The 17,233-nt window shown below is 42.7% G+C and overlaps 1 protein-coding gene and 1 long non-coding RNA gene across 2 annotated transcripts in view; one reads left to right on the top strand and one right to left on the bottom strand.

The window, feature by feature from the left end:
- Positions 1-17,233, bottom strand: part of LOC142662901 (uncharacterized) — a 224,171-nt gene that overhangs the window by 203,559 nt on the left and 3,379 nt on the right. The gene's annotated exons all lie outside the window — the stretch shown is intronic.
- Positions 1-17,233, top strand: part of FAM13C (family with sequence similarity 13 member C) — a 302,988-nt gene that overhangs the window by 157,973 nt on the left and 127,782 nt on the right. Inside the window, exon 8 of the mRNA XM_075841177.1 lies at positions 120-176. Coding sequence (XP_075697292.1) covers positions 120-176 — 57 coding nt within the window. The remainder of the gene's footprint in view (positions 1-119; positions 177-17,233) is intronic.

Consider the following 17,233-nt stretch of genomic DNA (forward strand, 5'->3'; position numbering starts at 1 on the left):
TTTTATTTTATTTTAGGGGAAATGCTTGTTATTGTTTATACTCAAGGCACACGTATTTACTGTTGTTGTTATTATTATTTTGGCAGAATTTGAATGATATTTGTTCTTATTTTTTGAAGGAGCGAATGTGAAACCCCTTCCCTACATGAGGACCAAACTGTCTGTTCCAAACTCAGGTGAGACCCCAGCACTAGTGCTCATTTTTAGTGAGCATCATGCAAATTAGAAGATATCCTAATTATTGCAGCGTCCTAATATGTTAGTTTTTTGACACTTTGATATATTACCCATATTCCCCCCATTGCTCCACCACTTTCTAAAACCGCAGAATTTAGACCGAGTGTGCTGTATCCTTGTGGTGTATTTTCTTTGTAAACCACAAGCTGCAGCCTCCAACTTTCCACTCTTTCAAATAAGTAGAACAGTAGCACCCTGAAGTTGCTGAATACCATGCAATTTGGAGATTTTTTTTTTATAAATTCCCAGCATGCAGTTGGCCTTACTATACTAATGCAGCCGTCCTCACTACACAGATGTAGCCGCTTCTGTCTTTAAAAGGGATGCTAAAAAGAAAGTGTGTTTTTGTTTTTTTATGGTTTAGATGTGAATTGGGATTTAGATACATACCTGCAAGGACTCCATGTGCCAATGTATGGTGTCTCTGTGATCATCACATCTAAGGCCCCATGCATACGACCGTAAAAACATCCGTAATTGCGGGCTGCAATTACAGACCCATTCGCTTCTATTGTGCTCTTACACCTTTCCGTTTGTTTATGGGAAGGAGTCCGAGCAGTCGAAATGTTCCGAAAATGATGGAACATATCAGTTCTTTTGCATTTTACGGGCCGTGCACCCATACTTCGTATAGGAGCATGGGACAAAAAATGTTGGTGGCCGTCAGCAGCCGGCCGTGCCCGCAATCGCGGGCTGTGATTACAAGCACGGCCGTGTGCATGGGGCCTAAGGGAGAAAACTTGTGTGATACAGCAAATGTACAAATCTATAAAAATGTACAAATCTATAAAAAAAAAAAATAGGGATACACATTATAGTAGGCAAAGGGAACCATATTTTGGATCCCCACAACATGAATTCATAGTACGGTATGTGCTTGGGGCCTTAGTAGTATTCAATTGTAAGCAGATAGGCAGCACAGGTTAGATCCTTGTAGGATAACTGTTTAGTAAAAGCAAGACCAGGTATTTAGAGAAGTTTCTAACCTTATGTAGCCATTACCATCTCATGCAGTAGGACTTTCAACAGTTTAAGTGCTTTTACTGTAAAGAATCCCTTCTTATATTGATGATGAATACACATTTCCTCCACATACAACTGATGACCCTATTGTATAGTTCTTGGAATGAATTGTTCATATGCCAAATAACAAAAATTAACAATAGATACATTTATACATATTAATAACATCACCTTTCAGGCATCTCATTTCCAAGTTAAACAATCACAATTGTCCTAACGTTTCGTCTTAAGCAACAGTTATGATCACTTCCAACTCTTCTGTATCTTTTCTATATTGTGGTATCCAAAACTGTACCACATATTCTAGATGTGATCTCCAAGTGATTTATTTAGGGAAATAATTGCAGGTGTTAATCTTTCTTTTTTACACCCTAATATTGTATTTCTTTTGTTGCTGCTGCTTGATACTGAGTGTTGCTACTTAAAGGGGGTTGTTTTATGTAGACAACCTCTTTTCGAAAAGAAGCTGGGTCCAGCTTCTCTCACTCCCGATGATCAGCTGCACTCGCAAGGGGATGCCGCGGCCAGCCACAAATGAATGGCTGTCCATGTACTGCAGGGACGCAATGGGTCAGTCAGAGTGAGAGCGGCTCCCCATTCTGGCACATAGAGGGGGTCCCTCTATGACATCTATATGCTATAATAAGGCATATGAACAAACCCTTTAACATACTGTAACCAGTGTACCTCTTTATTAAAGCAATATAAAGGGTATATTCACCTTTAAATTAATTATATTTATTACATTTTATTTTTTATTTTATACTAAAAAAACATTTTTACAATTGTTTTTTTTATAAAGAATTGTTTTGCATTCTTATACAGTTGCAATTCCAATTCATAGCAAGCTGCTCAAATATTAATAGTTTCTCTTTTGCTCTGTGCCGTACAGTGTCTGCTATTCTGACGATCAAATTTGGCTTAGATGAGAAGACAGGAGAGGCTAGAGAGTTAGCCGACAGAGAGCACGTCTGACGGAATCGACAATGAACGGCACTGATCAGCTTGCTATGTGGAATAAAAGCTGCAGAAGAGTAACAATTTAAATTTTTTTAATAAAAAACAATAGCAAGGATGTTTTTTAGCCTAATAGATCAAATTAAATGTAAAAAATTTTAAAAAAGTGTTCATAGTCTTTCATGTATAGGTTGTCATATTATTACTGTGACAATATTGCATGAAACTAAGATGACACATTATATGGTATGGCACATACTATACACAGGTTTGTATATAATGCCGACAGTCAACCAATACAGAATACATTGTGCCGCACTAGGTTAAATTATTGGCTATTACCGTGTATTGTTTTAATGCTACATGCTGAAAAATCAAGATGGTTGCCCAACAATGGAGCAATTATTCCATTATTATCTTAAATATGACTGTGACCACGTTCTGGATCATGAGGAAATAGATATGTAAGAAGAGATTTGGAATATGCACAGGTATTAAAAAACTGCAAAAATGCTTTTCACTAATGGATATTGCTTGCTTTTATTAATACTATTTGAGCTTTGTAATGTGAGCTCTGTGGGTCTGTCCTTGATCTTGCTCCATTACTTTGAAGTCAGAGGATCATCCCTTGTGGTGGTTTGTGACATTTTCTGTATAATGTAATAATAGTGGCAATAAGCAGGCATTAAGTGGTACTCATAGACTTATAAATAGTATTAATAAGGCATAGACTACTTTATTCCACCTTGTTTTCTGCTTTGAAGTCTGGCATTAATAGCATTCCAAAACGCTGCATCATGGGAACACGATGTCCAAAAAGTAGATGTTTTTACGGGAAATGATTGAGGAAGAATTTCACATGTACTACAGCTATGTATTATGTCCTGTGGTGCGAATATCTGTTAAATATCCTGTTACATCTAATATTTCAATTGGAGAATAGGGATATAAACAAAAGTATTGGAACACCTTCACATTTACACCCACAGGAGCTTTTATGACATCCAATTCTAAATCCATAATAAGTCGTCCCCCCCCGGCCCCCCCGCCATTGCAGCTAAAACTGCACCCACTCTTCTGGCAAGATTTGTACAGGATTTTGGAGTGTCTGTGGAAATTTTAGCCCATTTATCCAGAAGATCATTTGTGAGGTTAGACACTGATGAGAGGTCCTGACTCACAATCTCTGTTCTAGTTCATCCCAAAGGTGTTCAGTAGGGTTGAGGTCAGGGCTCTGTGCAGGGCAGTCAAGTTCTCCCACACCAAACTCACCCAACCATGTCTTTATGGGCCTTACTGGGGCACAGTCATGCTGGAAGAGAAAAGGGCTGAATCCCAAACTGTTCCCACAAAGTTGGAACATACAATTGCCCAAAATGTTTTGGTATGCTAAAGCATTAAGATTTCCCTTCACTGCAACTAAGGGTCTAGGCCAACCCCTGAAAAAAAACCCTATAGCATTATCCCCCCTCCTCCATACTTTACAGTTGGCACAATGCAGTCAGGCAGGTAATGTTCTCCTGGCATTCACCAAACCCAAACTCGTCCATCAGACTGCCAGATAGAGAAGCGCGTGTCGGCAATTCATAGAACACGTTTCCACTGCTCCAGAGTCCAGCGGCAGTGTGCTTTACACCACTACATCCGACGCTTGGCATTGTGTTTGGTGATGTAAGGCTGGCATGCAGCTGCTCGGCCATGGAAACAGATGCCATGAAGCTCTCGGCGCCCAGTTTTTGTGCTGATGTTAATTCCAGAGGAGGTTTGTAACTGCAGTTATTGAGTCAGCAGAGAATTAGTGACTTTTATGCACTATGCGCCTCAGCACTTAGCGACTCCGCTCTGTAACTTTACGTAGTCATATCATTTCAACTTGAGCTTTTAAGTTGCCAACAATAGAGTCTACAAATTTTTCCATGCATTGTCAATCTGATTTATGTTTTATTTTTTTCAAAACATTTTGTTAATTTTTTTTCTGTTTAAGGGCTTATTCAGACGAACGTGATATACGTCCGTGCAACGCGCGTGATTTTCACGCGCCTCGCACGGACCTATATTAGTCTATGGGGCCGTGCAGACATTCCATGATTCTTACGCAGCGTGAGTCCACTGCGTAAAACTCACGACATGTCCTATATTTGTGCGACCAGCGTGATTCGCGCAACAGCAGTGAAAAGTATGAATGAAAACAGAAAAGCACCACGTGCTTTTCTGTTTACAAACATACAAAAAGAGTGTCATAATGATGGCGGCTGCGCGAAAATCACGCAGCCGCGCACCAGATGGTGATGATACACGGAGCTGTTAAGTGACTTTTGCGCATGCAAAATGCAGCGTTTTTTGCGTGCGCAAAACGCACGCGCTCGTGTGAATCCGGCCTAACAGGAATAATGAAGCTTGCCCACTGTCAAGCGTTTTAGTAATCCATCTGACGGTAGATCCTACCAAATTAGACAATTTATCAACTGTCAAAGTAAAGGTGTAGTCTATGTCGCAAAATGTCCCTGCCCTAAGTTATATGTAGGAAAAACTGTCCAAGAATTAACCCCTTAAGGACACGGCCAATTTTTTTCCTTGAGGACAGAGCAATTTTTTTTACATTTCCCTCTTTGCATCCCGATGCTCATAACTCTTTTATTTTTTTGTACGACGTAGTTGTATGAGACTTTGTTTTTTGCGGGACGAGTTGTACTTTATGTACGTATCATTTTTTGGTACAAATACATTATCGTTTAATTTCTATACATTTTTAATTAGATTAAAATGCAGAAAAAAAGCAGTTGCGCAGCAGTTTTAATATTTTTTTTTTTACACCATACACCGATCATCATAAATAATGTTATACATTTGTGGTACCTCCTCTTTGAACGCTGCAATTAGCTTTCATCGCGGCGTTCAAAGGGTTAACAGCGGAGAGAAGATGTTTCTCTTCTCTCCGCTGTCAGAGCGGGGCCGTGGCTGTGTATTACAGCCGTTGCCCCGTTCTCGATCACACACACAGACGGCAGAGACTGCTGTCACACAGGACGAGTATGCTCGTCCTAATGCGCGAAGTGCTCGCCGCTCAGGACGAGCATACTCGTCCTGTGTCGGCAACCAGTTAAGGAGAAGAATCTCTAAACATTTGAGTACCATAAATCAGAAAGATGACACACCACTGTCTAGACACATCCGACTTTCACATGGAGGTGATATCCGTTCTTTACAATTCTGGGGTATAACGCAGATTAAATTAGGCCCTAGAGCCGGAAATTTAGATTGCAGATTACTACAGGAAGAAACACGCTGGATTCACCGTTTGGGTACCCTTAGTCCTGCTGGACTTAATGAAGGGTTCACCTTTGCAGCTTTTCTGTGATTTACCTTTTGGACATTTATGTATTTTAACATCATACATCTTTATTCTGCACTGCTACGGACACAGCATTGGCAATGCTGAATCACCTTTAAGGTGGCTAACTATGGCAGCTGTGTTCTCTATTTAGAGACACAGTAAATGCAGTGCGTAGTTACCTATATAATGACTATTCAAACTGTAATGATTGTATTTCATTTACCTACTCTACATCATTTCTTTACTAACTCACAGTTTAGTGTTGTTGTCTATGTCTATCGATGTATCCAAACCACATTAATCTGACGGCCACTACTGCGATTTCCCTCGCATCATTTCGTGTCACTATGATCTAATTGCTGGTAACTGATGACATTGACCATCCCCACTGTTGATATTCTGCTATTTATGCAGAAATGGGGCAGCTACTATTTCCTTCATTGCTTGCACGAAGTGCCGACACTTTTTAGCCTATTTGTATTCCTAACTACTAGACTGATGACTTCTTGACATTAATCGGGACTTTGCCCTTCTTGTAGGTGGTCACACTCACCTACGTTGTAATTGGTTGAGTCCGCTCTGCCTCCCTTGGCATCCGCGTGCCAGGTCTTCGCGCATGCGCATTAGGGACACTGTCCTCTCCTCTTTTCGACCGTGATCTCGATATTCACCTGAGCATATCACTGCGCATGCGTTACTATACCGCTTCTCATTGGTCGGTCAGTGAGTGACTTTCTATTTGCTCGATTATCTGTCCCTCATACAAGTGGAGGCTTGGCCTTTTGCTCGACTCCTATTGGTCATATCCTAAAGAGCTGACATCTGTAGCGAGTTTACCGTGTATCACTAACCCCGATACCCCTGAAGACGCTACATCCGTAGTGAAACATGTCGGGGGGGCTTTTTTGAATTTTAAATAACATGCTTGACTGCTGGTCTCTAATATTAACTTAATAATTTGAGTGCAGCATTCTGCAGCCGCTGACACTCTGAACATCCACAATAATACTATTACGTATTGCACTACGCCGTTCAATACCAGCAGCAAACATGGCTCTTTTAATTTCAGTGTGGTTTGTCTTTGCTTATATAGCACAATAAAATTTTGTTAATTTAATTTATATTATAGTTAGAAAAAAGGGCCTATTTTTGCCGGCAGGCATATTGTTGTATTGATTGTCCCTGTGCCAACCAACTATTGGGGTCTCTCTCTAGTGTTTGCCAACGCAATAAGGCACAAAAACAGAAACTATAATCAGTGCAATTTGCATAATAGAGATACAAATGTATAATGAAGTACTACCTGGTATAAGATTCCTGTCAGGGTAACCCCTCAACGGAAAACACAAATGGAAACCTTTGCATCACCACTGATCTCAATTGTGACGGAAACGTTGCTAATGGTTTCCGTTTGTCACCGCTGTGACAGGGTTTCCGTTGTTTTGACGGATTCAATAGCGCAGTCGACTTATCATGAGAACATGATAAGATCACACTTTCATGCTTGTTATGATCTCATTGTGATGTCTTAAAACAAGACTCGATGAAGTTGGAGACATGGAAGCCAGATGGTTGGGATAAGTAATAAATAGAGCCTTTCTATTGATATATTATTTGTTCAAATAACTTTTTACTTGGTAACTCCAAACAATAAATCAATAAATATAAATTCTGTTTAGTCACGTGGTGTTTGCTGAGATAACTCCTCACCTGGGAACTCCAGCCATAAAACGTCACCCTTTACGCTCTGTCTAATTTTTACAATTACGTGTGAGCTCATAAATGAACTGTTGGGGTCAGGCACTAAATTCCAACATGATTCACCAATACCTCATCCATCTTTTGCAAGATACATTGCTGTCTCCCAGACTTCCTGCTTTTTATACTATTCTGAAGATATTATAGGGGCTAATTGGTAAATCTGCATAGTCTATTGGTGGTATATTTTTAAAACGAATATATGGAAAACGTATTGAAGTTATCCAATCAGGATGCTGCTTTTATTTTGTAAAGTGTCACTGAAATATGAAAGCTGGAATCTGATTGGTTGCTTTAGAGAACTGTTCCACTGTTCCCTTGCAATAGATTTGATAAATCTCCCTCATTGTTTACTACCTCTTGTATTGCTGGTACAGTATTTGCACAACACAAAGTTTTGGAAAGTGAAGCGTAATACCTCATATTCATAATGTTACCGTGTTAAATTCAGCCCTTGTTCTCCCGTTTCTGCTTCAGAGAATTGTTCTTGTATTGTTTACAGTCTGAGGCCAGAACAAGGAAAAATAAAATCCGTACACAGCTCACAGTGCAGGGAGTATTGATAGAAGAAACCTTATACCCCTGTATGCCGACTTCTTCAGCTAAGCGCACTTTTCTACTAACATAGCATTCTTTGGAGAGTTTCTTTTTTTTCATTGTCTATCTCGAACAATTGGATTTTCCATTGTGGGCAACATGCAGTTTACATCAAGTTTGTGTTTAGTAAAATGTTGTTTACAGTTTGTTACTGTAGGTTTTTTCGTTAGGTTTTATTTGCCTGCTCGGCAAACGACAAGGTCTACTTGGTTATCATAATGTCATTTATTGTTAATTTTGGGTGCTAGTTTTATTTCAAAGATGACTGTTATCTTGAAATGATCAGCCTTTTGCTTGACATTTTGTAAATCCTGTTCTACAACTTTTAAAAATATATTTTTTGTTTCAATTCTTCCCCACTTTCAAGATCTCTGCTTGCTGCCTGTGAATGGAAATATTCTTGATTTCAATTAAAAGGCTGAAAACCCATACAGACATAATACGTCTCACAGCTGAGTTTGCTACAATTGTATCCAGTCTAGGCAATCCTCTGTGAGCTAAGTACAACTGCAGCAGTGCAAATATTTCTCTAGGGGCATGACCACACGTGGCGGATTTCCTCCGCAACTGTCCGCATCAATGCCGCACAGAATCTGCGTTGCAGATTCTGCTGCGGATCTGCACAAAATGTGCAGAAAATTGATGCGGACTAGCTGCTGCGGACTGCGGGAAAAGTGCTTCCCTTCTCCCTATCAGTGCAGGATAGAGAGAAGGGACAGCACTTTCCCTAGGGAAAGTAAAAGAATTTCATACTTACCGGCCGTTGTCTTGGTGACGCGTCCCTCTTTCGGCATCCAGCCCGACCTCCCTGGATGACGCACCAGTCCATGTGACCGCTGCAGCCTGTGCTTGGCCTGTGATTGGCTGCAGCCGTCACTTAGACTGAAACGTCATCCTGGGAGGCCGGACTGGAGACAGACGCAGGGAGTTCTCGGTAAGTATGAACTTATATGTTTTTTACAGATACATGTATATTGAGATCGGTAGTCACTGTCCCGGGTGCAGAAACAGTTACTGCCGATCGCTTAACTCTTTCAGCACCCTGGACAGTGACTATTTACAGACGTCTCCTAGCAACGCTCCCGTCATTACGGGAGCCCCATTGACTTCCTCAGTCTGGCTGTAGACCTAGAAATACATAGGTCCAGCCAGAATGAAGAAATGTCATGGTAGTAAAAACAATACGCTCCGCAGCACACATAAGATCTGCGGACTTCATTGCGGAATTTTGACTCTGCATTGAAGTCAATGGAGAAATTCCGCCATGAGTCCGCCACTGCTCCGCAACAGACAGAGCATGCTGCGGACACCAAATTCCGCTCCGCAGCCTATGCTCCGCAGCGGAATTTTACGCCTCGTCTAAACGAACACTGCTAAATTAAAGTGTAAGTCAATGGACAAACGGCACCGCTGCGGATTAACGCTGCGGAGTGTCCGCAGCGGAATTTAAGTGAAATTCCGCCACGTGTGAACCCGCCCTCGCTCTGCGGACTAGCTCCAATGTTGCAACATAGGTCAAATGTATCAGTCAAGAGTCACAGAGGATTGCCATGATTTGGTACAATGGTAGCAAACCCTCACCTGTAAAGTATTAGATAGGTACAGGTTTTTAGCCTCTAGATATCCAAGACAATGTTCCCATTTAGACCTCATAAACATGGTTGTATTACGGCACCATTTTGTATGGACCTGTAATAGGGTCCCCATTGCAGTGTATGGGGCCTTATCTGTACCTCCATATGCCTTTGAATTCATATAGCAGCATACAACGTTTTTTTTATTCCGGATTCCGTACAGATCCAACAGAAACAAATGGTGGCTCGCTCCAGCACATGCCATACGTACAGAGCAGCGCTTCTAAGGTAGAAAAGCTCTGTACAAGGAGCCTGTATGGCAGCACATGAAAACAATATGGCTCTGTACTAGGGAACATATACAGCCTCCATGCACTGCTGCACAAGCTTCATGCACACGGCTCTGCTGAGCACATTAGCACCTTACTGGCAGCAGAACGTAAAAATGGTGAGAAATTGAAACACTATGGGGAAATTTATGAAGGGCTTTATGCCAATTTTATGGCCTTAAAAAGTCACAAATTATGGCAAACGCCATATTTGCACATTCATTTTCCGCTGCTCACATCACTTTTTAAGTGGGTGGGGCTTAGTGGAAGGGGCGGGGTCACTAAAGGCACTTTGCAGCTCCGTGTGTCATCCGTGTATGATGTGCGGCTGCGTGATTTTCGCGCAGCCGCCATCATAGAGATGAGGCTAGTCGACGCCCGTCACTGTCCAAGGTGCTGAAAGAGCTAACTGATCGGCAGTAACTCTTTCAGCACCCTCGACAGTGAATGCCGAACACAATATACACCAACCTGTGAATAAAAAAAGACTTTCATACTTACCAAGAACTTCCTGCTTCCCCCAGTCCGGGCTCCCGGCCGTTGCCTTGGTGACGCGTCCCTCTCTTGTCATCCGGCCCCAACTCCCAGGATGACGCCGCAGTCCATGAGACCGCTGCAGCCTGTGATTGGCTGCAGCCTGTGCTTGGCCTGTGATTGGCTGCAGCTGTCACTTGGACTTAACTGTCATCCCGGGAGGTCGGACCGGAGTTATCGGTAAGTCAGAACGTCTTTTTTTTTTTACAGGTTCATGGATTTTCGGAGCGGAAGTCACTGTCCATGGTGCTGAACCAGTTTAACGCTTTCAGCACCGTGGACAGTGACTGTCTCCTGACGTCGCGTACCCGAACATTTTTTACCGGTTTCGGTCAAAACGAGTTTGGCCGAAATCGGTGAAGTTCGGTGCGCTCATCTCGAATTTGACACTCCGTTTGGATGTTTGTAAACAGAAAAGCACGTGGTGCTTTTCTGTTTACATTCAGGAGTTTGACAGCTCTTGCGCGAATCACGCAGTTCGCACGGAAGTGCTTCCGTGCGGCATGCGTGGTTTTCACGCACCCATTGACTTCAATGGGTGCGTGAGTGCGCGAAAAACGCACGATTATAGAACATGTCGTGAGTTTTTTTCTACGCACACGCGCTGAGCGCAATTCACGCATCGTCTAAACAGCCCCATAGACTATTATAGGTGCGTACGACACGCGTGAAAAGCACGCGCGTCGCACGCGCGTATAATACGCTCGTGTAAATGAGGCTTACTCTCATTCAATTTAGCACATGAGCCATCACCATGAAATTGGGACTGGTGGGGGTTCTCAGTGGCTGATCAATTGTTTATGACCAACAAAAATCTGTGGGGCAGAAAATTTATACATGGGAAAAATCTTTTAAAGGGAATGTATAGTCAGAAAATTACCCATTGTTTAAAGCTTTTATGTTAAACATTTATTTTTTTTTTTAAATGTTGGTGATGTTCTCAGCAGTTATTTTATTATCATCACAGGCCGAATTACAATGACAGGTAACACCTCTATATATAGAGAACATTGATAGTAGGTCATGGACACAGCTCCCCTCCTCCCCCTCCCTGTACAATGACCTCTGCACAGGTCACAGAGCATGCCTAGAAAACTCCCATAGAAGTCAATGGGTCAGCGCCAGACTATTGTTTCCTATGGCCCATGTTGCTGCTGTAAAGCATATCACTAAATGCTGTGATCAGAGCAGAGAAGCGCTCAGGCATTAAAAAAATAAAAACAATCCGTGTTTACATGTGATATTATTTACGTATAAGTCTAGTATATCTGATAAAATGATGTCTTCTTCATATTTCAAATGACCAAAGTTTAAAAAGTTGCATTTACTATAGTGTGGTTATATAATTTGTTCGATTCGGACTGTTGGGACCACCACCAGCCATGTTTTATGACCTGTCCTGCCAAAATTTCATAAAATATTATGATGTGGAAAAGCACAACTGTATATTAACTTTTCTTGTATCCTGGCGCCATTTATACCAATCTATATTTTTTCTGCTACAAATATCCAGCTTAGGCCAACTATTTACCTCCACCTACCCACTGCAGCCCAAATTACTCTTTTAATACGGTTTAAGATGCTTTGATATAACTTGTCATTGTAGTTCTACAACTCTTGGAAACTCTGTTAGGGTATGTTCACACGGCCTATTTACGGACGTAAATCGGGCGTTTTTGCCCCGAATTACGCCCGAAAATAGCGCCTCAATAGCGCTGACAAACATCTGCCCATTGAAAGCAATGGGCAGACGTTTGTCTGTTCACACGAGGCGTAAATTTACGCGCCGCTGTCAAATAACGGCGCGTAAATAGACGCCCGCGTCAAAGAAGTGACCTGTCACTTCTTTGGCCGTAATTAGAGCCGTTATTCATTGACTCCAATGAATAGCAGCGCTAATTACGGCCGTAATTGACGCGGCGTTCAAGCGCCTGCACATGCCGGTACGGCTGAAATTACGGGGATGTTTTCAGGCTGAAACATCCCCGTAATTTCAGCCGTTACGGACCCCCGTCGTGTGAACATACCCTTAGAAGCCTAACACACGAGCGTGTTTGGTCCGTGATATACGGTCTGTATGTCAGCCGCGTTTCCCGGACCGAACACACTGCAGGGAGCCGGGAGCCGAGCTCCTAGCATTATAGTTATCTATGACGCTAGGTGTCACTGCCTCGCTGCGGGAGAACTGTCCCGTACTGTAATCATGTTTTCAGTACGGGACAGTAGTTCTGGGGAGAGGCAGGGACTCCTAGTGTCATAGATCATTATGATGCTAGGAGCCCGACTCCCTGAAGTGTGTTTGGTCCGGGAAATGCGGCCGACATACAGACCGTATATCACGGACCAAACACGCTCGTGTGTGGGAGGCCTTAGGCTCTATTTAAAGAGGATCTGTCACTTGCTTCTATAAAGTGAGTTATTAGACTCATGTGATTGCCGCTGTGTCTGTGAGTCCATTGGGCTGCTTGCTTACTTTTGTGCCCCCCCCCCACGTTGCTGAGATATTGCCCCCTCTTTATTTATTAAACAATATGTAAAAGAACCGCTGGCTAGCCAAGTGAGTTTTGCCGCCAGCTATTCTCAATGGGGGCAGCTATGGGGGCATTATACTGTGGGGACAGCTAAGGAGGACATTATACTGTGGGGACAGCTAAGGAGGACATTATACTGTGGGGACAGCTAAGGAGGACATTATATTGTGGGGACAGCTATGGGGGCATTATAGTGTGGGGACAGCTATTGGGGTATTATAGTGTGTGGACAGCTAAGGAGGACATTATACTGTGGGGGCAGCTATGGGGGCATTATATTGTGGTGACAGCTATTGGGGTATTATACTGTGGGGACCGCTATGGGGGCATTATAAGGTGGGGGCAGCTATGGGGGGCATTATATTGTGGAGACAGCTATGGGGGAAATATACTGTGGGGACAGCTATGGGGGGCATTATACTGTGGGGGCAGCTATGGCGGGCATTATATTGTGGGGCAGTTATGAGGGCATTATATGGGGCAGCTATGATGGGGCATTATACGGTGTGGGCAGCTATGGGTGGCATTATACTCTGGGGCAGCTATGGGGGCATTATACTCTATGGTGCAGCTATGAAGGGGCATTGTACTGTGTGGGGCAATATACTGTGAGGACAGCTATGGGAGGCATTATACTGTGTGGGGGCAGCTATGGGGGGACATTATACTGTATGGGGCAGCTATGGGTGTATTATACTGCATGGGGGCAACTATGGGGCATTATGCTGTATGGGGGAATTTTTTGGGGCATTGTACTGCATGGGGCATCTGTGTAAGCATTATACTGTATGGGGCATCTGTGTGGGCATTATACTGTATGGGGCATTTGTGTGGGAATTATACTGTATGGGGCATTTATGGGTCAGTATACTGTATGGGGGCATTATACTGTGTGGGGGCACTATGGGAGCATCATACTGTGTGGGCTGAATCTGGTGTTTATGGGTGGGGATTGGGCGGGGATTGGGTGGGATTAGAGGCATGGCTTAAAAGGAAAAACAATTTGCCACTGCTCGCCACATCGATTGTCCCTCTTTGTGATACTTTAAAGTATAGCACTGTCTACAGGGGGGCTGTATAGTACTGTCTACAGGGGGGGCTGTATAACACTGTCTACGGGGGGGCTGTATAGCACTGTCTACGGGGGGGCTGTATAGCACTGTCTACGGGGGGGGGGCTGTATAGCACTGTCTACGGGGGGGCTGTATAGCATGGTCTACAGGGGGGCTGTATAGTACTGTCTACAGGGGGCTGTATAGCACTGTCTATAGGGGGCTGTATAGCACTGTCTATAGGGGGCTGTATAGAACTGTCTACAAGGGGGGGCTGTATAGCACTGTCTGAGGGGGGAGCTGTATAGCACTGTCTAGAGGGGGGAGCTGTATAGCACTGTTTACAGGGGGGAGCTGTATAGCACTGTCTACAGGGGGGAGCTGTATAGCACTGTCTACAGTGGGGGCTGTATTGCACTGTCTACAGTGGGGGCTGTATTGCACTGTCTACAGGGGGGGCTGTATAGTACTGTCTACAGGGGGGCTGTATAGCACTGTCTACAGGGGGGCTGTATAGCACTGTCTACAGGGGGGGCTGTATAGCACTGTCTACAGGGGAGGGCTGTATAGCACTGTCTACGGGGGGAGCTGTATAGCACTGTCTACAGGAGCGGGCTGAATGGCACTATTTACAGGGGTGCACTATCTGCAAGGGCGGGATGTGTGTGTCACCCAGGGGAAGTAGGCCCAGTCAAAAGTTTGCTATGGGACCCAGTGTTTACTAGTTATGCCCCTGCTCCCGACATATACACAGAACGTATGGCCCTGATGTATGTTACTGTATGGTATGCAGTTCCATAAGTCGCCCTTTGACACCCATTGAAAAAAAGAAATACATATATATATTGTATATTACATTTGGATTAAAAAGTTGACTGTGCATTTCAATACAGTTTTAAAAAAAAAGGTCTGCTGACAGATACCGGCCAGAACTATGCCAAAAGGACGCTTTTTGGCATACGCCGTTTTTATAGAAGTCTATGGACACGTTTGGTGTATGGGCCGGGTGCACCAGACTATTTTTGAAGACTAAGAACAAGCTGACTAGATGCTGAGCAATTGCATTGTTATCTTACATTTCAAATATACCTACAGAAGTTTATAATTCCTATGGGTATTTCCTTTCTAACAGCTATTTTGACAAGGTATCACCCAGTTTCATAGACCATCATGGTAGATAACAGTGTCTTAAATTGTAGAAATGGAAAGGATAATTATAGTGATATGAGAAAGTCACTGCACTTACTTCTGTACGACGTCCCCGCACTGTGACAATGTAGTCCTACCCAGCATATAATAATGACAGATTCTCCACCGCCAATCATATTGCATTTTATGGTGCATGAGACCTAAAAAAGGACAGTTTACGGGTAAAGTGGCGATGAATAGACAGATTACCATCTCATTCCGGGCTCTTTTTGTGACTGCTAAACATTGGACTTGTTTTTCTAGCTTGCTAAGAAACTACTGTTTGATTGCCTATACTTACCCCGTCATTGCCTTATTTTTCCTCTAAAAACATAGAGATAGGGAATTTAGATTGTGAGTCACAGTGAGTGATCACAATCTCTGTACAGTGCTACAGAGTATGTTAGCACTATATAAATGAATAATATATAAATGAATAAAATACAAATAATAATAATTTTTTTTCCATAGCACTAGTTTTATCATGAAACATATAATGAAAAGTGCAGGCCTGTAAAACCTGTGTATATGCGGTTTATTAATCTTTCAATTTTTTAAAAATGTAACCAAAATGTTAAGAAATAAAATAAACAGTCCTACCCAATATTTATTTTTTCAGCATGCCATAAGGCAAGTGTGAGGGCATCTCTCATGTCAGACATTGGCTCTTCGAACAGTTAAATTCGCACAACATTGTAGCAGTTAGGCCACATGCAAACGACAGTATTCAGTATCTGTGTCACATGGAACCCGAATATGGCGCCTATAAAAGTCTATATGAATGGGTACGGTGCATAACATCACCATTGCATGAGCCCGAAGGGAAAAGCCCATGTATACTATATCAGTGATAAAAAAAAACATCTACATTGTAGCCTGGGGAGAAAAGACTGTACAGTATATTCAGCAGGAGACTAGACGACCCATGCAGAAGGGGAGAGAAACGCCCGTTCGTGCTGTTGCATTGAGAGAACAGTTTGACCAAGGCAGAAGTTTACACCTACGTTTGCAGGCTCTTGGATTCTTGATAATCTGAAAAAAATCAGTTTGATCTCGAAATGAGTTTTCTGCGATCAATCTTGTGAAATTATTGTGTCCTGTGCATTACTTTTGCTAGAGCAAAAAAAAAAAAGTGCACCACTGCCCCCCTTTTCCCTCTGTCGAATATAGAGAATGTTTAAAAGTCTTTCTACATTTTGTCTAATATCCTCCTACCTTGTAGTAATTGTACATAGGAAACAGAAACAAAGAAAGGCAGTTACCTTCGAGAATACTTGTAGAGCCTGAATTGTACACAGTATTATTTAGTGCTCGTAGGCCCAGTTAACACCGTTTTTTTACGCTGATTTTGACGTGGAAACCGCACCTAAATCAACCGAAACCGATTTTAATAGGAGGCGGAGGCGGTTTTTCTCCTCGGCGGTTTTTAGCTATTTCTTGCCGCGGTTCTGCCTCCGGCCTCCCATTCAAATCAATGGGAGACAGAGAAAGCGTTTTTTTGCCTGCGGCGCTCATTGGCTTTTGTTGTAAAACACAGTGAAAATCGTAGCAAGAATATGCATGCAGATCAAAATCTGCCTCAAAATTCCTGAAGAAATGTTGAGAAAGATTTTTCTGCATGCAAACAAACTCTGTGTGAACAGGGCCTTAGTGTCGATGGAGTCCGAACACTATATATTGTGGACTCTTAAAGACCTAAAACAGTCGACAACCGAGAACCTGTAAATATTAATTTTTACCCTCTGCTTGAAAAATTGGGTGACAAGCAATATGGTTGACAATACAGCCCCCATACTGTTTGTCGAAAAGTTTTTGCAGTAATGAAGCAGGAGATGTATCACTGTATGACCAAGTAGAATTGCTATTCAGGAGTCTGAGAAAGAGGAGTGCCAACCCATGTGGGAGTAGTAATGACAGCCATGTTAGTAGTTTTCTTCCAGCTTTCCTAGAAACGGATTTAACTAGTCATATAGAATTATGAACACAAATACTGAGGACAAATGAAGGACTCAGTTCTCTTTCGCTACGGATATGCGTATGAACGGTGTGACTTTGAAGTGGTTATGGGTATAAAAGGAAACAATACGTATTTATGTCACACATGATCACTCCCATCACG

This window comes from Rhinoderma darwinii, chromosome 11 (genome assembly GCF_050947455.1).
Source record: "Rhinoderma darwinii isolate aRhiDar2 chromosome 11, aRhiDar2.hap1, whole genome shotgun sequence".
Taxonomy (NCBI): Eukaryota; Metazoa; Chordata; class Amphibia; order Anura; family Rhinodermatidae; genus Rhinoderma; species Rhinoderma darwinii.